A 26,421-nucleotide genomic window follows, 5' to 3' on the forward strand; every position below is an offset into this window, starting at 1 on the left:
CTTCAGGAAAACCGACTTACTCGAGTAAAAATATCATGTAGAATTTCTAGGAGACTGCGTAGCACAATACAAAGCACGAGCAAGAATAGAAAAAAAAGCTTTTTATCAAGACATGTTTATACACACAATTTTCTATAACGTAAGACACATCCAATCAATTAACGATACATTTTACAATAGCTTTCGCCCATTTTCAAAAGGTTTAATAAAACCATGTCTGAACTTTTTAATGGATTAAGGTAATCAGGGATGGACTGGCTTGCCGGTCTACCGGGGAAAATCCCAGTGAGCCCCAAATAAAAACAAATACTGGTGGGCTTCCAGAAAGGCGCTGTAGTAGTCTTATTAGTGCTTCTATTAAAAAAAAAAATTTGTTGCATGAGTTTCCATCAAGCTTTGATGGTTGGGGGCCCCTTTTAAAATTTCATGGGCCTCTTGGACACAACCAGCCCATCCCTGAAGGCATTGTAATAAAACACTTTCCGAAGCATTTTCAATGATATTCGATTTTAACGATATAGATCTAGTACTTCTATGCACAAATAAAAACATAAATTCTGAAACTATTGTATTTCACTTTTAAAATAAAATACGATTAGTTTTTTGTACGTTAAAACTTATTTATTTTTCTTTCACTTCGTTTGAATAGTGAAGTTCTATCAGTAGCATGTAAATCTAGAAGACCGTACTATGCAGAAATAATATATATATATATATATATATATATATATATATATATATATATATATATATATATATATATATATATATATATATATATATAAAGACGAATGTTCATGAAACTTAAAGGCAGGTTTAATATTTCAACTCGTCCTTTGAAATCGATCGTCTTCAGAATTAAAGCGGTTCTCCTGTGCCCTTTTCTTTAGATCATCCGGTTCGTTACTGTTTAGTAAAATCTTATGGTTGCACGCCATCATGCCTTTAATGACGCCTTCGGTAACTAGATAAACCTCGTTGATATCACACTCAGGCGGATTCCGCACCAAATGTTCAACCTTAGCAAAAATATCCCGGATGTTCCTCATACTGTAAATATAAACACATCGTCCATCCGATTTTCGCTTGATGTAGATTGGTGCACGCTCCTGTGGCATAGACAGGCGGGTGATCACCTCAAACTCAACGAGTAAAGATTTTTCTTCCAGTTCGACGTTGGCCGTGTACTTGCTGTTTGGGCCAACAGCTATGTCGCTGGTGGCCTCCATTAGAACAGTTTCTTCAAAAGTCTGACCCTCTGTTTTAGTGATCTGATTCAATGGAAAAAAAAGACATTACAGTCAATTGTAACATAATGGGGAGGTTGTAATGAATGCTAAGAGGTTTAAAAACTAATAGGAAACTTTCACTCATATCCAGAGGCGTAACGAGGGGGGGGGGGGCGGGGGTGCGGACCGTACCGGGTGACTCCATTTAGGTGGGGGGGGGGGTGACACCAAGGCAAAAAATAGCAAAATATATAGAGAAAAATGATAATTCCACTTAATTAACTATTAAGTGACTAATTCGAGTGTTAAATAGTCTTTTAAGAGGTGCAAATCGAAAGTTTGAGGGGGGTGCAAATCGAAAGTCTGAGGGGGGTGTGCAAATGGAAAGTTTGAAGGGGGGGGGGGTGGAAATCGAAAATACTGAAAGTTTGTCCCCGGGAAGGGTCGCTACGCCTCTGGGGTGTGACACCATTAAGTGCCGCACGTGGTGACATCCGACCTCGCTACGGCACTGCTCATATCTAAAGGACTGGACTGAGTAGCTTTCAGCTGTTTGTGATCTAGATGTATACATGAATTTTATTGATAACACAATCAACTTTACATGCTGAAAACTGGGTAGACCAGCTACATGCAATGTTTCTCCTTAAGAGGGGGGGGGGGGGGGAGAGGGGGGGGGGAGAGGGGGGGGGGAAGGGGCACCTGAAATTTCCAGGGTGAGGGGCGGACTAAAATTTCCGAGGGGTGGGGCTGGCGGACACTGATAAAAGTATATCTTTTCTATTTCGTTTTGAGGGGTGGGGTAGATGTGTTTGGGGGGGGGGGGGGCGGAGAAGGGGTGGCGATAAGTAAGAGGGGTTGGGGGGGGGGGATAATCTTAACTACAAAGAAATTGTAAATAAGAAATGTCCAATGTTCGCCAATTGATGAAAGGTATCTAATTTGTCTAAAAACAGAGACAAAACAAATAGCAAAACATGTTTGCCGCGATTGTTAACAATGTTGTCATCTACACACACACACCCAAAAAGTGCCTCCAGTTCCAAACTAAACTTGTATTTGTATAAATACAGTTTAAAACTAATGAGCCATCTGCAAGTCTACCTGATATTGCATTTCCAGTTCCGCCCCCACGTTGGCCTCCCCCCACAACTTGGGCACCCCGATGCTGAAGTTGGCCTTGCCCCCAAATGTGAAGCCCTTTTGAAACGTGACGTTGATTTCTGTCCGCCTCGTCTTCTCAAAGCGGAACTTGTAGAGTTGTTTCTCGGCTGTGTTGTTGTCGAAGATGGTGTTGAGCGACATACTCTCTGAGCTGGGGTTAGGGGTTAAAGGTTATAAAAGTTAACGAATGTGAGGTGGTGTTGAGCGACATACTCTCTGAGCTGAGGTCAAGGGTTAAAAGTTAGAGGTTAACGATTGTGAGGTGGTGTTTGGTGACACACTCTCTGAACTGGGGTTAGGGGTTAAAGGTTAGAGGTTAACTATTGTGATGTGTTGTTGAGCGACATAATCTCTGAACTGAGAATTAAAGGTTAAAGACTGTGAGATGCTGTTAAGCTACCTACCCTCTAAGCTACCAGTATAAACCAACATTATCATTTCAACACTCTAGTAAAAGATATATCTATGTAACCTTCCCGAGTCTATCCTGCCGACAACGCCAAATGTAACGAGTCTAACCACTCATTCTACACAACATCGACTACAGTATAGATACTCGAAGATGCAGGTTCATTATTGATCCTTTTATTACATGAATCAAAGAAATGCTTCACAATAATATAATGAATCAAGAGAGATGTTTCACAATAATAGTCTGAATCAACTGACCCCCAACAGTCCTCACTAGTCTTCACATAACTGAATGCACATGTCTATCGTCCTTATTAACACAATACGGCTAACCCGTTCAATAACCAACTTGATACTGCCACTCTCCTACTGACTGACTGACTGATCCTCACTGATCATCGTTCTCGTTCTGTCCTCCTATATCTCAGCCGTCTTCCTATATATCCCTTCGTATTCGTAATCGGATTCGTAATCGTAATCGTAATCGTAATCGATTCTACTCGTTGCATCAGAATGTTAATTACGCCGCTTCTGTCGTACCGTCCGATTAATAAGCCATCTGCACTGTGACGTCAGCCTGTGAACTGCGCAGCGGCTTTGTGATCGTTATCAGCCTAACACCTGCATTATTACGTTGTTATCATCTCTGGTAACTACACCTAGTTACATCCACCGCCGCCTTTTTTTTTGTGTGTTTTCAACCACAAACAACGCTTGGTAGGTGCACTTCTTAAATGTCAATCTCACCATCGTAAAAAAAAAAATTTATTGTTCCATTCACTGTCAATGTCGTCACATTCGTAAAAGATTGACAGTTATCCCTATTTCACATATCAAATGTGTCTACATCATATTCCTCAGACACAAGCAGTTCTAGAATTCATATCCACCTTTTTCGTTTGGTGCCTTCACCAGTTCACTTTTATAACTTTTTGAACAGTCTGTTCTCATACCAGCGCGACCATGACAGAATTGATGGTTGCTGACGAAAAATTTCGTATTCTTTCTGTTTCTCAAACTTCTCCGCGGACCACTTATCTGCTGTTCTACTGTGTCTCTGCTTCTGGGAGGACCGGGATCCTCCTTGTTGCCGGTATCCTCCCCTTGTGTATCGCTGTTGCGCTGTTGATGGCGACATGGTTCCGGGATGGGTATGTGAATTTCCGTTATAGTTTCCGGTTCCCTAATTGTCTTAGGTTTCCTTGTGTGTAACTGCTCTTCTTGAATATGACAATATTTCTTTAATTGAGCAATATTCGCCCACCGACCCGGTTTGGTGTGATCGATGGGTCTTATCTTAAAGGGGCCACCGGCTATTTTAGGCATCTCCACGACTTGCCATATCTCCTGTCCCCAGAGGTCGTGGATTTTGTTTCTGCCTAACGGGTGGCTACGCAGTAATACCCTGTCGTTCAGTTTGAGTGGCGGGTCCTTTGTCTGTACCGGCGGTTCCCTTCGCCGTTCTTCCTGTTCTAGTCTTTCCTGTACTACCCTGTACATTTCTCTAATTCGTCTCATATGTTCATTCACATATTCTAGTGCGGTGTATGAGCCAGTCATACTTTCCTTTTTTCCTAGGAACAAGTCAAGAGGGAGTCGAGCCTCCCGTCCGAACAGTAACATGTGTGGCGAAAAGCCGGTTGTGGCATGGGGGGTGCAGTTGTATAGATATACCAACTCTGGGAGAAAATCAGGCCAGCGTTTTTTCTGTTCAGGTTCTAGAGTACGCAGCAAATCATGCATGCTGCGGTTGAACCGCTCGCACTGTCCGTTTCCTTTCGGATTAAATGTGGTTGTTCTAGATTTGTTGATCCCGTAGTGGCTGCACAGTTGGTTAATTACTTCTGACTCGAAGGCCCTTCCTTGGTCAGAGTGTAATTGTCTTGGTATGCCATATTTGATGAACCAATGTTCTATTAAGACCTTTGCCACTGTTTTGGCAGTCTGATCTCGTGTGGGCACCGCCACCGTCCATTTGGTGAATACATCAGTCATTACCAACACATGTTCCGTCCCATCCGATGATTGTTCCAACGACTTAAAGTCCATAGCCACAATCTCTAGTGGTTTTGTCGCCTGTAAGTGTCCTAATGGCTGTCTCATTTTGACAACTGGCATTTTCGCATGCTGACACCTCACACAAGCCTCACAATGGCGTTTGACCTCCATCTCCATATTGGGCCAGTAACACCTCCGTCGTAATATTTTGTGCGTCCTGTCCTGACCCTGGTGTCCTGCCCTGTCATGTGCCAACCTTAGCACTTCTTCTCGTAACTGTCCAGGCACCACCACCTGGTGTATTGTCCCATCTATTTGGTCATGAATTCTCCGCATGAGAACACCATCCTTTATACTGAGACGGTCCCACTGACTCAGTATTTTCTTTGTTTCTCGACCAAATTGTTCTCTTTCCCTTCTTCTTGGGAATTTTTGTTCCTGGACGTATTTCAATAGCGGCTGTAACCCGCTATCCGTTCTCTGGGCATCTCGTATCTCTTTATTAGTAAGGCAATTAAAATCACTAATGTCCATATGTCCGGGCTCTGTGGAAATGTGCTCCACCCCGGTCTGTCCGTTCTGCCTCACTTGCACCCCGTGAGGGATATCTGTTGACGCTCTGACCTCACATATTCCTGTCAGCGTTTCTTTTATTTTATCTCTAGGTCAAAGAGTGCCAATTCTGCTGCCCATCGCTGTTCGATGGATCCCAACTTTGCTGTCTTTAGGTGACTGAGGGGGTTATTGTCAGTGTATACCACACATTTAGCACCCAATAGATAGTCCCTGAATTTTTCAGTCACAGCCCATTTTAATGTCAAAAGTTCTAGTTTCATGGCGCTGTAATTTGTCATGTTCTTCTCTGATTCCTTCAGAGCTCGACTGGCATACGCAATAACCCTGAAACCTTGCTTTTGTTGTTGTGATAGCACAGCTCCCAGACCTTTAGAGCTGGCGTCAATTTCTAGCCGAAATGGTTTGTCAAAGTCTGCGTATCCTAATATCGGCGCCTCTGTCAAAGCCTTTTTCAATAGCTTAAACGAGTTCAGGCATTCATCAGTCCATAATTCACCTATCAGTTGTGTTTTACCTTTCTTTTTCTCCTTACTGTGTTTCTTTGTCATTTTGTTTACCAAGTCATGCAATGGTGCGGCAATTTTTGCAAAACCAGGCACAAATTTTCTATAATAGGAAGCAAAGCCCAAGAATGATCTGACCTCTACCGTAGTTGTTGGCTGTTTCCATTCTTTAACAGCTGCAATTTTATCTGGGTCAGTGGCGATGCCATCCGACGAAATCACATAACCCAAAAAATGTACCGATTTCAGACCGAAGCAGCATTTGTCTGGGTTCAGCTTTACTCCTATCTCCCTAAGACGGAGAAACACTTGTTCTAATCTTTCTAGATGGTCCTCCCAAGTTTTTGAGTAAACCAGTATATCATCCAAGTACACCAACATTATTTGAAATAGAAAGTCACTCATAGCACTCTGCATTACTCGCTGGAATGTAGCAGGCGCATTAGTTAGACCAAACGGCATACGGGTCCACTCGTACAGTCCCAGTGGAGAAATAAATGCAGTCTTATGTTGATCGTTGGGGTGCATGGCCACTTGGTGGTAGCCACTAGCCAAATCCAAGGTAGAAAAAAATCTTGCTCCCCCCAACGCATCAAGACATTCATCAATACGAGGCAAGGGGAATGCATCCCTTCTTGTGATATTGTTCAATTTCCGGTAATCACAACACAGTCTTATCTCCCCTGACTTCTTTTTTACCACTACTATCGGTGCCGCATACGGGCTCGTGCTGGTTGTAATAATTCCCTTTTTTAGTAGATCGTTCAGGTGTGCTTTCACCGCAGAGTAGTGACTTGGTGGTAATCTTCGATAAGGTTGCGCCACCGGCTTGTCTTGTAGTAAGGGTATCTGGTGTTTTATTACTTCCGTGTAACCCAAATCACCCTCGTACGAGGCAAATATATCCCTGTACTTATTCAGTAATTTATTTAATTTTGGGTCCTCAGTTTCCGGGAATGTATATGATCGGCCATCCTCTTTCTTCACCTCGGCCGTCACATTGACCGACCTAATTGTTACTTCATTACTGCTGGTATTGCTCAGTTCGATGCACTGTGCCGACCTTTGTACCTCGACGTTCTGTGGTACTCCTACCAGAGTGTTAGGCGGTATAAAAATTTCCTCATCCAAAACATTTGCCACTAATCCTTGAACTAGTCCATTTTCCGCTGATGTGTATGTCCGCAGTAACACGACGCCTGCCCTCAGTGCGGCGCCACATGGTTCTATCATCACATCACCATTCACGCTTCTATCACCAATTTGTAATGTGATTGCCTTGACCGTGTTTGCCGGGACTGATATCCTTCCTCTGGTCTTGGCAAACCTGGCCAACTTGGATCCCCGACCTGGTGTGGTCGATCCGACAATATTTGTAAGAAATTCTGGCAACTGGCCAAGAATATTCATGCCCAACAGGCAAGGTATATTTGACACATTTGTCTCTAGGTTGTGTTTCGTAACGAACACCCCAACCTGCTTCAACCTATGTCCCGCCACCACGACATCCGCCAGAAAATAACCACAGTATGGAATGGTTAGTCCATTAGCTGCCGTCAGGCGCATGCATGTGTCAGACCTCAACCTATGGTCTTTTCCTTTCATCCATTTGGTGTAAAAATTTTCCGTAATTGTCGTCACCTGGGAGCCTGTATCCACAATTGCCTTCACCGCGATGTCCCCGATCGTAATCATCATTTCGGGACAGACTCCCATCATTTTGTTTCTAGGGCCATAACCTCGCCCCTCTGTAGCCTGACCCTGCCTTACAGAGGACGATCGTTTCCCCGGACAGTACCGTGCCATATGTCCGGGTTGTGAGCAGGACAAGCAAATTGGTCGACCGTCGGCCGTCCACCGGAGCGATGGACCGGCAGGTCGCGGCTGTCCAACCCGTCCCTGTTTTGTCCCGTTTTTGCCCTGATTCTCAGCTGTTGACCTGCTTTCCAACCTCTCCAATCGTTGGTCAACCTTATCCAGGTGGGCCAACAGTTGAGCCATCATGGTTTCCATCGTGCCGGTCCCTGTGGGTGGGGATTGTTTCTGTTCCGGCACAGAGACTTTGTCTACCGAACAGTTCGATTGGTCCTCATCCTCGGACCTGCGGATCGCTGAGTTCCTGACCTGAAGGAAGGTCAACTGCGGGTCTTTGTAGACCTCTTCTTTCAACTCTCTCCTTAAGATCGGGGTTGCTAGCCCCTCGATGAAATGGTCCCTCAGTAGGCGCACATCAATGTCAGGTGTTTTGCCCTTTACCGAATCAAAGGCCCTGTTCATTCGGTGTGAATACTCCATCACACTCTCCGCCATTCTCTGCTTTAAGCCTACGAACCCCGATAGCAGTTGCGATCCCGACCGTCTCTCCCCAAAGGTCTCCATAATTAGATCCAGCACCTTATCTGGATCTGATTGGATGGTTTTATCGTGGCATTTGACCTCTGCCCTAACCGTCTCTCCTATACTGCCCATCAGCAGTCTTAATCTTTCCTCTGGTGACATGTATCTCGAGGCCCAGGCCGCTTTGACCTCTTCACTGAACCTGTTGGTTAAAGCTGGATCACCGTCCCCGTAAAATTTGTTAATGTGGGACTCTCTGGGCAGGACCACAATATGGGTCTGCTTCTCGTCCAGAGTAGACATTATAATTTTTATTCCTTGAGTCAAAAAAAGAAGAGACCTTTCTTACCGTGTGTGTATGAAAAATTTTCCTCGTTCCTCACTTTTCACTGTTCCTGAATGTCCGAATTCACACACACACGAAACACAGTTATGAACTGGATCTAGGTTGACTATGGGTGCCCTAGCGGCTGGTCTAATTGAATCATCCTGCTCGCAGCGCCAAATGTAACCTTCCCGAGTCTATCCTGCCGACAACGCCAAATGTAACGAGTCTAACCACTCATTCTACACAACATCGACTACAGTATAGATACTCGAAGATGCAGGTTCATTATTGATCCTTTTATTACATGAATCAAAGAAATGCTTCACAATAATATAATGAATCAAGAGAGATGTTTCACAATAATAGTCTGAATCAACTGACCCCCAACAGTCCTCACTAGTCTTCACATAACTGAATGCACATGTCTATCGTCCTTATTAACACAATACGGCTAACCCGTTCAATAACCAACTTGATACTGCCACTCTCCTACTGACTGACTGACTGATCCTCACTGATCATCGTTCTCGTTCTGTCCTCCTATATCTCAGCCGTCTTCCTATATATCCCTTCGTATTCGTAATCGGATTCGTAATCGTAATCGTAATCGTAATCGATTCTACTCGTTGCATCAGAATGTTAATTACGCCGCTTCTGTCGTACCGTCCGATTAATAAGCCATCTGCACTGTGACGTCAGCCTGTGAACTGCGCAGCGGCTTTGTGATCGTTATCAGCCTAACACCTGCATTATTACGTTGTTATCATCTCTGGTAACTACACCTAGTTACATCTATAACTAGAAAAACAGTACTAAGAAAATACTAGACTGGATTCTGCATCAAATTTTGAAACAATAAAATGGTTGAAGACATGGACGCTTAATCAAATAATTTTTTAAAATGGGTTTTGATTATGTGTTCATAAGATGATGGATTTTTCTTTCTATAGTATTTGAATTAAAATTAACACTTGATAGCAATACGATTTTATACAATGGCACAATTACACAAAGGCACCTTGGTCCAATTCGATTTGAGTCATATATATATATATATATATAACATAGTATGCTATATATATAAATATAGATATAAATGTAAATGTACATGTTGTAAACCATAAACATAAATATAAATAAATAAAAAAATATATAAATATATATATATATATATATATATATATATATATATATATATATATATATATATATATATATATATATATATATATATATATATATATGTGTGTGTGTGTAATATGTATATGTATAAATATGCAAACAATTTTTTAGTATCTTTGTGCTTGTATGTTTATCACAAAAACCTACTTAGCTAAATTTTGTGAGGGAGATTTCCACAAGTCGTCTCCCTTCTTTGCCTTCCCCAGCCCATCTGTCTGGTCAGCAACTGGCTCAACCGTCTTCTGATCTGGTCCATCCCCAGACACTGCGGGCTTCTGGGTGGTCAGCGCGTTATTCCCGCCGAATTCTTTTTTCGGCCCTTGGCTGATTTTCTCAAATAAAAAATAATTTTCCGGTACCTCCACGTCAAATTTTTCTCTTTTCACGGTTAAGTTTTTGTAGAAACCGAAAGTAGTCGTGAAGCTTGTCCAGGCACTGTTTCAGAAAAGAATCCAGCACAATTTTAAACAGCGAGCTGAACTAATTAAAATAACGCCGAGATTTTATTTCCTAAACACTGAAAAAATCCACACTAGCGAGGACAATATAAATAATTTTAAATCATTATAGTATTATTAATACATTGACACGTAAAGTCGTAGAATATAGAGCCTCAATAATTGAAAAAAAAAACAGTATTCTTTAGAAATATATGTATTTATTTTAAAAGTTCAATGGCCATCAAGAAAGACCTAGTTAAAATATATTATACCCAATGCCATAAATGGGATTGCCATTACTTTAAAAAATAAACCATTTAAAAAAAATGTGGTTGGCGATATCGTTTTTTAATGCTATGTCAGAAGACTTAGCACTATCTCTGTGGCTACGTCGCAAGGTCTCCAGAACACAAACTAACAAAATAACTGTATAAATGAAGTGTTTTGAGTTAAATATTTTCTTTTGCGTAAATTATCTCTTACTTACAGTTACAAATGGACCACGGTCTACATATTAATACTAGGCTCAAACCGATACCTTCTGTTTTTTACAAACACTTTTATCGATAAGGTTAAGTTTTGATTTTTTAGTTCGAACTATCTACTTATGGTTAATCTCTACAAATTGTCACATTAACATTGAAAAGTGTAGTTTATAGATACGTTAGTGAGCTGAAATAGAAAGAAAACATGTTGACGATGTGGAGGAATTTTGTCTACCCCGGCAGCAAGATTAGCTAATCAGGAAGCACATACGTGCTAGAATTAATACAGCCGGCTGAGTTTTCACAGTTCTGAGACCCATGTGGAAAAATTGTGCTATTTCCAATACAACAAACATTAGGATTCTAAATTCAAATGTCAAGGCTGTTTTGTTACATGAGCAGAAACTTAGAGTCACAGAGACCAGCACAAACAAGATCCAGACCTCATGAACAAATGTCACAGAGAGATTCTGAAATTGAGGCAGGACAAAGTGCCTAACATAGACTTGTGAAGAATGACAAGATTGTAGGAAGTAGCGCTAGGTGGGACACACACTGCAAAAGGCTCATTCTAATGTGACACACCAGACACTCGAGTGGAACCCCAAGGGAAAGCGGAAGAGAGGGCGCTCTAAACAGACCTGGAGACCGAGTCTTCTTGGAGAACTGAAGACAGCAGGGATGTCTTGAGAGGCTGCAAAATCAACAGCCGAGGATAGGACAAAATGGAAGGTTATGGTTAAAGTCCTATGTTCCACAAGTAGTAAAGAGGATTAAGTCAAGTAACTCTGAACATTTATACATGTCGACTTTGTATTTATACAGACAGTTAACCTTACCCTAACCACAAGAAGAGGTATAGAAAAAAGCCGTATTACGGAGTTTACAGAAAATGGGTTGGAAGTGAGGCATATACTCACCGGTCACTTATAATCTTCTTGACGTCAATTATCAACGGTTTTTTGTCTTCAATTTCTGGGAAAGAACAGCAACTGAACATGTTGAACTGAAGCGGAAAAAAATTAGACAAGATTTTAATCTCTAGTCGTATGGCTTTGTGCTTTTCCTGGTATTTAAACTATTATTTTAAGTGATTAATTGCAAAAAGTTAATTTTTAAAAAATCCTACAAAATGAAAATAAATAAAAATTGTACATTGTTTTACATTATAGCTACAAGCGCCAACTATGATTCATCACTATAAATCTGAAAACTATGTCCCTATTCGAAAAGATTTTAAACTATTAAACCACTAAGTGTTCGTCCGTCAACGACATCACGCTCTTTATACTATTTTACCTTTTACTCCCCATCGTAACAAAAAGCCAGATGCCCCTATAATGACGCCACACTTTAGCCGGCTAACCCCTCCCCCTTTTCAAAACAGCAGTTTTTGGTTTTTTTAAATATTTCTACAGTATGTAGCCTACTGAACATGTTCATTAAAACTAAGTATTGTAATAATTTTCTAATTTCTATAACAATTCACAAAAAGTCTTTTAAAAGCGCGAAATAACATTAGCATCTAATTTTGAGGGCTACCTTTTAAGTGCAAAAGTATGCCATCTTACTCTCACCCCACCTTCCCCCCGCTCACGTCATACTTCGTCACTTAAGTCGACCCCCCCTCCCGCTCACCCCAGTCTCCCTTGGAGTTCGACGTTTAATGTACGACCCCTATACGATTTTTACAAATATTACTTTACCACATTAAAAAAAATGCATAAATTCAATGTTTATTCACAGAAAGCCACATCATTGAATCTCTCTGAGTATCTTATCGTCTCTCTCACACATGGTAAGGATAATATTCAGTGAGGAAGTGGAGCTTGTTCGTCTCAATGGAGCTCATGATCTAAAGATAATACAGACAGACTTCAATTTACTTCACTTTCTAACTGCTTGATGGGATTTGAAATTCAGTCTTAAAAAAAAACACAAACAGAAAATTAATTTACAGTTATTGAAGCAATTGTAACAAATACAGTAAAACAAGTGAAAGATAGGTGAGTACTGGCCGGACTTCTTTGATTTGAGACATTGTAACGAGGGTGGGTTAAGTTCATTGTGTGGGGATAAAAGGGGTAATAAAGTTTGTTATCAAATTTTGTCGGAGTGCAAAACATACCTAATTTTTTAAAAGTAGTATAATCGTTAAGAAGTATTAAGAAGTATTAATTAATTTTAATCTAAAGGTACAAAAAAAAAAGGAGTGCCTTAGCGACGTTAGATAAATTTAAAAAAAAACAAAACAGGTAATTTCTATTACAATTAGATGCATTTTGTAAAAAAAAAATTGGTAGGGAAGATAAATTACAAAATGAATTTGTTTTGTGTTGCCTAAAAAATAACCATAATCATCTCTTTGGCGATTCAAATTAAAAAGTCCCAAAATTAAGCACGGGCGTTAGAGTTCTATACACAAAATATTTGCGGTAAAACTAACGAATACTAAGGTTAGACCGAGACTTCTTTCATTTTCCCAGTAATCATCAAGTTTAAAATTATCCATTACTTAATCAGTAGATTCTTATTGGCATACATCGATATTCTGACTCAGGTGCAGTGAGCAATAAGCCTGAAACACGTAGATTGGAAATCCAGAAACCGACACTGTTTTCGGTTTTGATTTCTAAAAAAAATTCTTTTCTACAAATATACAGCCAATAAAAATGTAACGAGTCAGGTGGAGAGGTGTGATTGCAGCCCTTTGCTCCAATGGGGCCACAAAGAAATATTTGTCAAGTCCTTTTAATTTTCTAAAACAAATATCGATCGATTTTTCAACATCGATCCGTTACGGTCTAGTATGATCACATCGATCACGTTTCCTGCTATTGATTGATTAAAAAAAAAGGAATCCTCGTCGTTGAGTAAATATTAAGGGACATTACTTTTGCTACACAGACAACTTAGAGTTAGTGTTCCTGACACACTCATAAAATGTTGTAATGTGTACATAAATGACAACGCAGGCCATATACCAATAGAGTGACTAGACTGTATCCCAAGAAATAAAAAGTAATGCTTTGAACTAAAGATTGAGATGTCTATCCTATATCACTAGACCTATATGTATAAATACACACAAACACACATTCTCTAAAGACATGCATATACATATAATGTTTTATATATATATATATATATATATATATATATATATATATATATATATATATATATATATATATATATATATATATATATATATATATATACATATACACCTGTCTTGCTGTAACTTAATTTATTCCTCATCTAAAAAAAAATGAATGTTTTTTAAAAGATAATCTTGTCTTTAGATCAGACGAGATGTTGTTTCTATTCATCAGCACCACATAATTAATGAGCATTAAAAAAATTGAGAACACCACAGAACTGTTATCAGAAAAGGGGTTGGATTATGTCTTAAATATATATAAAGTGAGAGTTGTGGTTGTATTGTGATTGTGTTTTTCTCGTTGCCAATGTCTTGAATGTGTCTAGGTACAAAACCAATGAAGCAATTTGTAACTTGTGAAGGTGCTGTGCTCTACCCGAGCACACATTTTACTGCATAAAAAATCGTTGCTCGATCAGCCATTTTGAACAGCTGAACACATTCACGCTTCGCTTAACTAACCCATCTTGTTATTTCTTACCTTAGTTACATTGTATTTGAGCTCCTATTCTAAGCACAAAAACATAAGTTTTGTATTTTTAATAATAATACATGAGTCGTCCAGTTTTTGTTTTTATAATTGTGGTTCCTGTTCAGGTAAAACACAATTATTGATCTGTTTTAACCAGTGTGCTCTAGCAGCAGGGGAAATAATCTAATGTTGTTTAAGTAGTTTTAGAAAAGTTATTTCCCCTGTTCTAAAACGATATTAATATCCAGGAAATATGTAAACACAAAAATAGTGGCAAAACACACATAAATATTAGCTCTAAATATAAATATCTCCAACAAAGAACGGAATGTGTATCCATCTTAAAATTACTCTTTGAGGTAAAAATATTTATTTGAGGCAAAAATAATTAATACTTACAGAAAAATTCTGGACGCCAAACCATGAATATGCGTGTTTAAATTTTTTAAACATATTTTGTGAGAATAATGAATCGCATTTGGAGAAAAATGCTAAAATCGTCATGGCTGAAGGTGTGAGTGATGCTAAATCACCACAATTCAAATTGTGCATGATGCGAAATTAACCCAGCTCCAATTATGTTTCATACAGTTATGGAGCTCAACATGTCTTTGAAATTTTTTCCTCTATCCTTTTTTTGCGTTCACCATGGGTCTGCCCCTCGCCACGCCAATATGTTTACATTTAAGAATTTTGTTAGTTTAAATACAGAAGTTGTTTCCCATTTCCAATAGTGGTACGCCGACTTAGTATAGCAAGTCGGTGCACTATTCAACAGAATATTCAGAGTAACGCAGAGTTATCTCCCATAGTTTAAGAAAAAAGATACTGTATAAATATTCAACCACTTTGAAGTGATAATTCCACAGTGGATAGAATTAGGCAAGGAAAGTATAGTTTGGAACAAATTATTCCCCTTCTCGTTTGGAGGATTTGGACGTACTAAAGAGAAAGAAAACAATTGAAAAAGAATAAAGTTTCCTCTTCATAACCAAGCATGAATTTTAATATAATTTAATTATAACTACTCAATTTAATATAATTGGATTTTGCTTTGTGTATGATTTTTTTCTCTCTATCTTTAAAGTTCAATTACGCCAACTTTTAAAAATTGGTTTCATCAATAAGTTAACAATTAAGTATTTAGACCGAACGAAACAGAAAATATGTTTAATATAGAAAGTAGGCCCCATATAATTTAACCAGTGTCCCCCCCGTCTCCTCAAAACTCAAGTGCCCCCCTCCCCCCACTTTCAAGAGAAAAATCTGAAAGAAACACTGGAGAGCGAAGTGTAACTTTAACAACAATGTGAGATAGCAGTGTTTTTAAATATTTGTGAAGAAGAAAAACTCCATTCTGCTTTCCTTAATAAGGTTGAAAGCGATTGGATAATTGTAGCATCAGGAAGTGAAGGAAGATGGTAACATTTCTCTTCACGCCTCCCCCCCCCCCAAAGTATGTTCTTTTCGTGAGATAAATGGAGGTACCTCACATTAAAATGGTATTAAAGAAAAACACTTGTACTTTTTCATAAAAATAATTTTATGAAAGTTCCCCCCACCCCCTATTTTAGGCAAAGTTAAAAATTCACCTTTTAAAACTTTTTCACTGGCATTATTCTGTTATTAAAAAAAAACGAAAATGCAACCGATATATTTTTAAATCAATTTTATTTATGTTTATACACCAGAACATAGCTATTCATTGAGCAAGCATTATTTTCATTTGCACATTACATTTTTCTTGTACAAAACTATAATTTGTCAGTTATTATCATTTTACAGAAATAATATCAATTATTGTGACAGTTTGTTACACCTAATCAGAGTGACACCAGATAATTTTTGTACCAACTTTGGTGAACAAATTGTTATATAAAATTAATTTAATGAAAATATTTCATAAATCAACTAACAAGCAGCTAGTCACAGTATACAAAAACACACACACACACACACACACACGCGCGCGCGAGCACGTGTTTACAGATATACATACACACACAGACATAAAGACAGAATTGCAAAGCCCAGTTTTTCCGACTCGATTACGCATAGAACACTGAAATTTTGATAAATCTGCATTTATTATTTTTGCCCGATTAAAATAAGTCCCCTTTACTCCGTATATGATGAAGTTCTGAGGTGTAAAACGATGAAAACTGTCAAAATTTCAATATTTCATCTGTACTTGGTATACGAGAAAGTAAAAAACATAACAAAATATTATTGAACTACCGCTTTCCATAACTGTTTAAGTAAATAAATCTAATAAAGCGGGAGTGATCTCCCTAAACTTTCTCGAACATACTTATATAACACTACGGGGTATTGCAACTCGGGAATACACATGATTTTCAATCAATTCTTAATTACTCAAACTTTTAAATATAGAATAGAATCTCGTAGAAAAAAGAACTACGCACCACGTGAACAGCAAATAATAATAGAATAATAGTGCGGAATATTAGTAGTTTATAAATTCATAACCGTTTTTGAGAAATCGGGAATAGGGTAAAGTACGATTTCCGCTCACCAGAAAATACTCAAAATTTAACAGAAGGCAGTGAATTAGATGTTTTACTTGGATTTCATCACTTGCGAGTGAGATCTATTTTACGATCATATTATTTTATTGTTAGTTAACACAGCGCTACACGATCTGATGCGATCTGGCGAAATAACTTTCCATTTCAGCCTTTTTACTTTCTCGTATATACGAAGTATAGAGAAAGTATTGTAATCGTGCACAAAAATCACTTGAAATTTTAACAATTTTCACCGTATTACACCTCAGTCCTTCATCACATCCGAAGTATAGAGGACTTATTTTAATCGGGCAAAAATTATCAATCCAGATTTATCAAAATTAAGAGGTTTTATGCGTAATCCAGTCTGAAAAACTGGGCTTTGCAATTCTGTCCGTATGTCTGTGTGTCTGTCTGTCTGTGTGTGTGTCTGTGTGTAAACACGATTACTTGAGTACCGTTACAGCTAGGTTGATGAAATGTCATATATAAGTATTTTATCAAAATCGTAGATCCGTATCAACTTTTGAGCGATTTCCGATAACCGGAAGTGGTACTTTTTCTACTTTGAATTTTTCAAAAGCCTATAACTTGAGTATTATTTCAGATAGATAAATGAAATTTGATATGTAAGTAAAAGATCTAATTCTCTACCTTCTGTAAAATTTTGAGTAATTTCCGTTGACCGGAAGTACTTATTTACGCTATTTCCGATTTCTCAAAAAGCGCATGTAAATTTATAAAGTACTAATAATATTGCGCACTATTATACACATCTTTGTTTAGCGTTCACTTGGTGTGCATTTCTTTTTTCTACGAGATTATATTCTATTTTTACAAGCTTTTATTTAACTCACTTCCTCGACAGTCTGTCTGTCTACACCGAAACGCTGGAGTGAAAATTCGGACACTTCTACTTGACCGACACGATTCACATTTGGCACGTGGGTCAAGACATGAAGACAATGCAATCTGAAACTAAATTTGACTTAATTGGATGCCTAATTAATTTTTTATGAATTAATTAAAATTTGGACCGAATCAATAGGCATGTCTATCCAACCACACCACACGCGTCATCACGTTCAATAGCTGCGCCATCACCTTCAGTAGGCGCGCCATCACGTTCAGTAGGCGCGCAATGGTTTTTAGTCATGTAACTCTATTGTAAATAAAACATGTAAAGTACGGAATTTTTTTTTTTTATAAAAAAACGTTTTAATAACAAGCTTTTATGTAATGATGCACTAAAAAGTAGAAAATAAATTATAGACTACTATTTAAATAACTATAAAGAAAAGCGTGGGTGTCTACCTTAACATTAGTAAAGTTATCCAATAGATACTAAAGTGACCCACGCTTTTCTTTATAGTTATTTAAATAGTAGTCTATAATTTATTTTCTACTTTTTAGTGCATCATTACATAAAAGCTTGTTATTAAAACGTTTTTTTATAAAAAATGTTTACAAGCTTTTATTTAACTCACTTCCTCGTCAGTCTGTCGTCAGTCGTCAGTCTAGATCGAAACGCAGGAGTGAAAATTCGGACAGTTCTACTTGACCGATACGATTCACAGTTGGCACGTGGGTCAAGACATGAAGACAATGCAATCTGAAACTAAATTTGACTTAATTGGATGCCTAATTAATTTTTTATGAATTAATTAAAATTTGGACCGAATTGGTAGGCATGTCTATCCAACCACACCACACGCGTCATCACGTTCAATAGCTGCGCCATCGGGTTTAATAGCTGCGCCATCACGTTTAATAGACGCGCAATGGTTTTTAGTCATGTAACACTATTGTAAATAAAACATGTAAAGTACTGAATTTTTTTTCATAAAAAACGTTTTAATAACAAGCTTTTATGTAATGATGCACTAAAAAGTAGAAAATAAATTATACACTACTATTTAAATTACTATAAAGAAAAGCGTGGGTCTCTTCTCAAATATTAGTAAAGGTATCCAATAGGTACTAAAGTACTAAAGTGACCCACGCTTTTCTTTATAGTAATTTAAATAGTAGTGTATAATTTATTTTCTACTTTTTAGTGCATCATTACATAAAAGCTTGTTATTAAAACGTTTTTATGAAATTTTTTTAAAAATTTGAGTATTTAAAATGGATTAAAAATCATGTCTAGAAGTCTTTATCCCGAGTTGCCATCCCCCGTAGTGTTATATTAGAATAATTGAGAAAGTTTAGGGGAGATCACACACGGTTTATTTAATTCTAAAATGTACAATAAAAGGAGTACATTTTAGAATTAAAAAAAAACAACATAGAAAATGAAGTGGTAAGGTCATAGCTCATTAACAGTGGCGGATTAACGGGCTGAATTTTAGCTCTTTTTAAATTTTCTCTTGCCAGACAGTAAAAATAATTTACCTTTTTGTTGTTTGTTTTTACATTCTAAATAAATGTTAAATGTTCAATCTATAAGCGTTTTACACTCGAAATTTACAACTACGAAAGTATGAGATTTTTTCCCCCATGTAAATATACGGTTGTCTCTTTGCCGACATACACGTAATGCACACTGTCGTCGCTTCATGTGTAAAAATAATAGATGTGTTTTCGATAGACCTTGTATCTTGTAATTAACTTGAGGATAACTCAATAACTCACTCAATAATAATAATTTTTTTATAAAAGACGTATACTATAGCCTGTTTTATTGACGTATTTATTATCATTATATTAATATCTAATGTATTTAGACTATCAAAATTATCTGTAAATATGTATACATTTTTTCATGCTTTTTTTTCCTCCTGACCAAGTGAGATAAGGACTACGAAATTTGAGAACACATTTTAGAAATGGTTAGTTGCCTTGCTCCGCATAAAGAATGACAGTAGTCACGATTTTCAAGTCATTTCAAAGACTTGGTTAGAAATAGCAATGGGATAGACAATAGTGTTTATCCACTATTGTAATATTTATTTAAGGTCATTCGGGGTGATAAGACATTTTTGAAGGAGAGCCAGGGCACTCGTTTTTTTTTAAGAGTACTTAGATTGAAAGGTAGGAGGTGGATGGTACGTGGGGCGGACGTGGGTAGAGGTTGGGGTGGATGGGGATAGGCATGCAGAGGCGTAGCGACCCTTCCCGGCGCCCGTGGACAAACTTTGCACCCCCCTCAAACTTTTGATTTGCACCCATCCCTCACGATTTCTATTTGCACCCCCCTCAACCTTTCAATTTATTTTTCCTACCCATTTTGGCGCCCCCCTAAGGTCGGCGCCCGGGATATATATATATACTCCTATGTATTTGATAGCATGACAACATACCAGTTTTGGAACAAAAGGATCTACCACACATATAACTGCTAGTTAGTATACCCAATCAAAAACAAATTGATGTGCTCGAAATTAAAAATAACAAAATATCCAAACATTAGATGTAAACATTACAACATGAACAAAGTTTCTTCCAGGCATCTCTTCGAAATTTTTTACCACCCCCCCCCCCCGAACGAAATGAAATTTATATAATTTATATAGAAAATATATACTTTTAACAGTGTCCGCCCCCCGAAGAAAGTTTACCGCCCCCCCCCCCCCGAAGATTTAAAGTGCCCCCCCCCCCCCGGAGAAAAAATTCTGGAAGAAACACTGAACATGAAGGTAAAACACCCTGATATTATATCTATCCATATAATCGGCCTACAGCTTACATTAAAATTACAAGAATTCGATATGATGTCTGTCTATGCAGGAAAGTCTCCTGTCTAGTACAAGGGCCTGATACTGTATCGTTTCCTTGAGCACACTCAGCTTTTATGGATACCTGTCATGGTGGTAAACTTAAATCTCCAGTTCAAAGCCTTGAGACTGTGTGACACCCTGGAGCCCAGCCAGCGTTGATGGGTACCTGGTATGGTCGTAAACTCATAGTGCTGTATACACTATCCCTTAAATCCAAAATTTATAGTACTCTTATCTCCTAAATGACCATCTGGTATAAGAGAATTGTATGGGATATTTAGCAACTTTAATTAAAGACAAAAAAAGACCAGTCAATAATCATCAAAATTGCATTTACAAAATTGAAAATATTAACTAATTGTTTTTTTAATTTCCAAAAATGGGTAATTTAAAAAATGAAAAAAAAAAAAAAAACAACCGGTGAAAATAGTTTTTTTTTTTAAAAAAATGCCAAAGACGTGTAGTCACAATTTCTGAAGCGACCCCCCCCCTCCCCTCCCCATGAGTTTAACGTAGTTAATGGATGACCCCAATGTCTTTTATAGGAGTACTCTTTTTAGTTAAAAAGAAATAAAATAAAATCAGGCGTATTTTGTGTTTTCAACATTTTCCCACTTCTTCAGGCATATTTCTATCACTCGTGTTTAGTTTAGGTCTTTATTTTAACATTTAAAAAAATTATATGCATAATTAAGCGCTTGAAAAAACAACAAAATAAGAACAACATAACAAATTATCGTCGATCAATTCTTCGCTCATCCTCGTGTAAGTGTCGGTTGATTTGAGCCTGTTTTTTCATATCATCAGACTCGTCGCTAGTCAACACAATCTTATGATTGCAAGCAATCACTCCTTTTATGATACCTTCCGTCACAAAGTCTATTTCTGTGAGCTTCAAAGCTACGCCGTTTTCATCTGAGGTTTGAACAGATGGATACGTTTCAAGCAAGCCATGTAAGTTTCTAATATGGTAATTGAAAACCTGTTCGCCGTCTGATTTCTTTTTTATGTAAATAGGAGCTCTGCCTTGTGGTATCGTTATTCGGGTAACAACTGTAAACTCCGCGTATAAAGATTTCTCATCCAGTTCGACATTAGCTGTGTAGCAGCTGTTAGGACCCACTGTGATGTCACTTGTTTCCTCGAAAGTTTGGCCTTCCGATTTTGACACCTTTGTGGTATAATTGTAAAAAATAATATTAGATTAATTATATTTCTTTGGATAATTTCATAAATATTTGTAGTAATTCTCTGTGCAGGACACAGCTAAAAAAAAAGCAGTTACACTTTCTGACATTGTGGTCAATGTAGCAGATGAAGTTTTCAAGAGCACCATACACTAAGGACACTACATTCGAAGACTAAACCGAAACTAAGAGGCCGATTTCTGTACTTTCGTCCCTTTCCAAACCATTACAAATGCAAATAAACAAAGGTATGTCAAACTATCTAGAAAAGCTTTATCTTTTTCACAGCAATCAATCTGGGTTTAGAAAGCTTCATTCTTGTCACACAAATTTGATAAAAATGAATAAAAAAGGCTCAAAAATAATAACAAAACCTACTTTAGGGTACGATGTTCGTAGATTCGATTTTCATAAAAATATAATTTCTTACACATTCCACAAAACTACAATTAGGTTACTTCATTCTTTTTCTTTCTCGTTTAAGAAGTATAAAGGAAGTATTGTAATCGTTCAAAAAATAAATTAAAAAACAATCGAGATTTGATATTTTTACAAGTCTCTACGTTTTACATCTCCCTGACTCGGAAAAACAAAGATTTGCAATTTTGTCTGTAATTGTGTGTGTGTATCTGTGTATGTGTGTATCTGTGTATGTGTGTGTGTGTGTGGTTTTAAACACGATAGCTTGAGTACCGTTATAGCTAGGTTGATGAAATTTCATATATAAGTATTATATCAAATTTATAGTTATGTATCAACTTTTCAGCGATTTCCGATAACCGGAAGTGGAACTTATTCTACTTTTAATATTTTCAAAAGCCTATAACTTGAGTACTGTTTCAGACTGATAAATTAAATTTCACATCTAATTCTCTGCCTTCTGTCAAATTTTGAGTAATTTCCGGAATTAGTAATTTACGCTTTTTCGTTTTCTCAAAAGAACGCATGTGAATTTATAAAGTAATAATATTATTCCGCACTATTATACACACATTGTTTGGCGTTCACTTGGTGCGCAATTCTTTTTTGTTACGAGATTCTATTCTATTTTTAAAAGTTTGAATATTTAAAAAAAATAGATTAAAATGGAATCCCGAGTTGCCATCCCCCGTAGTGTTAAATAAGAATATTCGAGAAAGTTTAGGGGATATCACTCACGATTAATTTATCTAATTTATACCGTCTGACCCACGAAGCTAAAATCCAAAATATTTGGAATATTCAGCCATCTATATATCACCTATTAGGGAGCCCAAAATCCAATTAAAAAAATCATAATACATCTTAACACCGATATTCAATGCAAAATGTTGTTGGTAAATAAAAGCGGAAAATCGACCCATAATTTCATCTTACTCGAATAACAGTAAGAGGGGGTGGGGGGGGGGGGGGGGGGGGGGGGGAAGATAGCCACAAACTTTTTCATAATGACCTTTTTACTCTTAACAAAACCGCCGCCAGAATAAATGAAATGCCACTATACAGAAACCTACATCGGACGTAGGCCATGGCATTCCGGCCAGCTTTAGCATTGGCCGGCGTATGTAGGAAATACGGTTGGATTTTAGGTACTTCGGACATTAGCCAAGCTTGCAGGTCAATGCGAGCACGCACTGGGCGCACGTCGGGCTTTGACCGTAGCAAAAATACACACGCACATACAAACAACACTCGCACAACACTCACAACGCAGACACACAACACAGACACATATCACAACACACGCGACACACACAACATATGCGGATCTGGTTGAATTCCAGGTAAGGCGAGGGGGGTGTTTTAACGCGTCTTTATAGCCCACTAGATCCATTTACTGCACCTCGTCAAGCATCAATCTTTATTCATCGATTCCGTTATATCAACCAAAGTGCATAGACACAGCCCTAATCGATTTTATTGCTAGTATCGAAACAATGTTAAATACTAAATCTATTATTCAAAATACCGTACCTGATACTGTGTCTCAATGGCCAGCTCGGCTTTGCTGTCACTGACGTAGGGGATGCCAATGCTGAAGTTCGCCTTGCCTCCAATCGTGAAACCTTTCTGGAATGTCACGTTGACCTCGGTTCTTCGTGTCTTCTCAAACCGGAACCTCTACGTCTGGCTCTCAGCTGTGCTATTTTTAAACACCGTGTTCAATGAAAGGTTTTCTCCACTGAAACAATAAATTTTATCAGGCTGAATCATACTAACATGTAAATTATACTTTTTTTTTTACCAGACAGCTCATGTAGTTGATGGGGCTTATTTCTACTTTTGATATTACCTCGTATTGGATGTCATTTGTTGTTAACACTGTGTCTAATTGCCTTTATTTCCCTAGCAACATTCTTAAGTGTAGTAGGCTATTTATGTGAATTCGGTAGGAAAATTATACAATGTACAAGGGTTTTATTTTTACATTACTATGATCAGTATTGCAAATGTTTGGCCCAGTGCGTGATATAAGGGGGAATATAAAATCCAGCGTTATTTCCAAACCTATCTCCACTAACACTTTACCTTGAGACGAAATTAAGATAGTAACTGTATTTCACTAACCCAAAAACCGTTAGTTTTCGCAAAGCTACTCTATCAGTTTTAGCTACTATGGTGCCTATCTAAAACTTAATTTAAACCATTTGTAAACTTATTTCACCAAGTTTGCAAACTCATACAGATACATTTTACACCAAATTTATTCAGTGCCCCTCCCCCCTCCGAAAAAAACAACAAAAACCTTTAAACCTTTTTTCTTTTCTGGAGTCAATCCTTTTGGGAGTGACTGGCATGTCGCCATCGGATATCGTCGCTTCTTTTTGGCCGGTTGTTATTTTCTTGTTGGACTTATGAGTTTGGTTGATGGTCTCAAACGAAAAATAGTTTTCTGGCATCTCGATGACAAAGCTTTTCCTGTTCAGGAAAGGTAGAGCAGAATTTAGACCATACTCTGTTTAAAAAAGAAAAAAAAATAGAACTCGAATCAGCATGTTGTTTTACACACGTATTATGCAAATATGACATATTTTGGCGTACTCTTTCTAGACAAAATCAAATTGTTTAGCTTTATAAATACGAACTCATTGAGAAATGTTTTACAATAGTAACACTCTGTAAAAATAAAATGCAGCATGACCATAAAATATTTCACTTAAACTAACTCCCACTCCAAACCCTATGGCAGAATCTAAAACTACGTTTTCTTATTTAATTTTTTCACATCGATCAACCCGCTCGAAGGGAAAACTTATTCATTAATTATGTTTTAAACCCGTGATGGATCCAATGTTTCTTTCAAGCATCTCTAAAATTTATATAGATAAAAACGTTATATAGATGTAAAATTTATATAGATAATATATACTTTAACCAGTGTTCACTTCCACCCTCACCCAGCAACTTCAGGGCAATGCATGAAAGAAACCCTGGAGGGAACCTTTGACTGATTAGATGCAGAAAATGCCGATATTTGTTTCAACATGTACAATTCATATCTACTCACATGTCACTTAAAATGTTTTTAATGTCAACAATCAGCGGTTTATTATTATTATTATCATCATCATCATCATCATCATCCTTAATTTCAAAGAGCGAGGGGGAACAGCAGAACATGGTAGCCTGAAACACAAATAACCATATATAAGTATATATATATATATATATATATATATATATATATATATATATATATATATATATATATATATATATATATATATATATATATATATATATATATATATATATATATATATATATATATATTCATATATTCTATCCATTTATTTCTACGCATGAATAGGCCCTATTCTATTAACGTAAAAAATAGGGAATACATATCATAAATATAACTCTATAACTTGGTAATTTAAGCTAATGAAGTTAATCGTGAGTTTTAAAAAAACATGTATAGATCCGTAGCGAATTGTTTACCTCACTAATCAAAGTGCTAATCTCAGACAAAAAAATAGCGTTCATTCAAATCAATGTGATTAAGAGCTAGAAATAAATACAACTTTAATTTAATTAATGATGAAGTAAGCACTAAATTATTTTAATGAACTTGATAATACGAAATGTAATATGAAGTGACTTAGTTATAATAGCCCAGATTTGCACGTAAGTAACTGATGTCATTGTTCTTAAGATTATTAAATAAAAAAACCCAACTATGATAGAATTAATGGCACCATGAGTCTATCCAGTCGATAACCGAATACTACAGAGATTTACGTGTTACTTACTGGTAAAGTTCTTACGTAGTATTACTTGGAAATAAAAACCTTATAAAACGAACGTCTCAGCGACGACAAGATGGTTCCTTTGAATGAACCGTTTTATAAAACGCACCGCACAGTATATCGCCGACGTAGAGGAAAAATCCTGGATAAAGGTGAGATGCTGCCGCCTCGGACACGTTTACATAACCATGGCCAATCGAGAAAACGTAAGCTTCAGTAGAAAAACAGCCTGTTCTTCCAGTCAAAGCTATGCCCCCATTCCATCTGTTACTAAAGTAGCAATCGCGCAAGCACCAAAGTATTACAGTAGGTAATTGAAATATTTACTCAACTGCCATGTGGAATTACGTTACTCGCAGGAATAGTTTAAGCCAATTAAATATTCAATTTTCCTGTGTGCTAAGAAACGGGCAGTGTAAAGTTTAATTATGTAAATCAGTTAAGCTGTCGAATGTCTCACGGCCTAAGCC

The 26,421-nt window shown here is 37.3% G+C and overlaps 1 protein-coding gene across 1 annotated transcript; it reads right to left on the reverse strand.

The window, feature by feature from the left end:
* Positions 1 to 787: 787 nt before the first annotated feature.
* Positions 788 to 11,657, reverse strand: LOC131952060 (uncharacterized). The gene is made up of 4 exons (XM_059314543.1): positions 11,574 to 11,657; positions 9,876 to 10,163; positions 2,334 to 2,544; positions 788 to 1,271 (listed from the first exon to the last, which is right to left on the reverse strand). Exons 1-4 carry the CDS (start codon positions 11,651 to 11,653, stop codon positions 825 to 827), a joined length of 1,026 nt encoding a protein of 341 aa, XP_059170526.1. The 5' UTR covers positions 11,654 to 11,657; the 3' UTR covers positions 788 to 824.
* Positions 11,658 to 26,421: the final 14,764 nt, after the last annotated feature.

The sequence above is a fragment of the Physella acuta genome, unplaced genomic scaffold (genome assembly GCF_028476545.2).
Source record: "Physella acuta isolate Inbredline_101_S28 unplaced genomic scaffold, ASM2847654v3 ptg000848l, whole genome shotgun sequence".
In the NCBI taxonomy this organism is placed as follows: Eukaryota; Metazoa; Mollusca; class Gastropoda; family Physidae; genus Physella; species Physella acuta.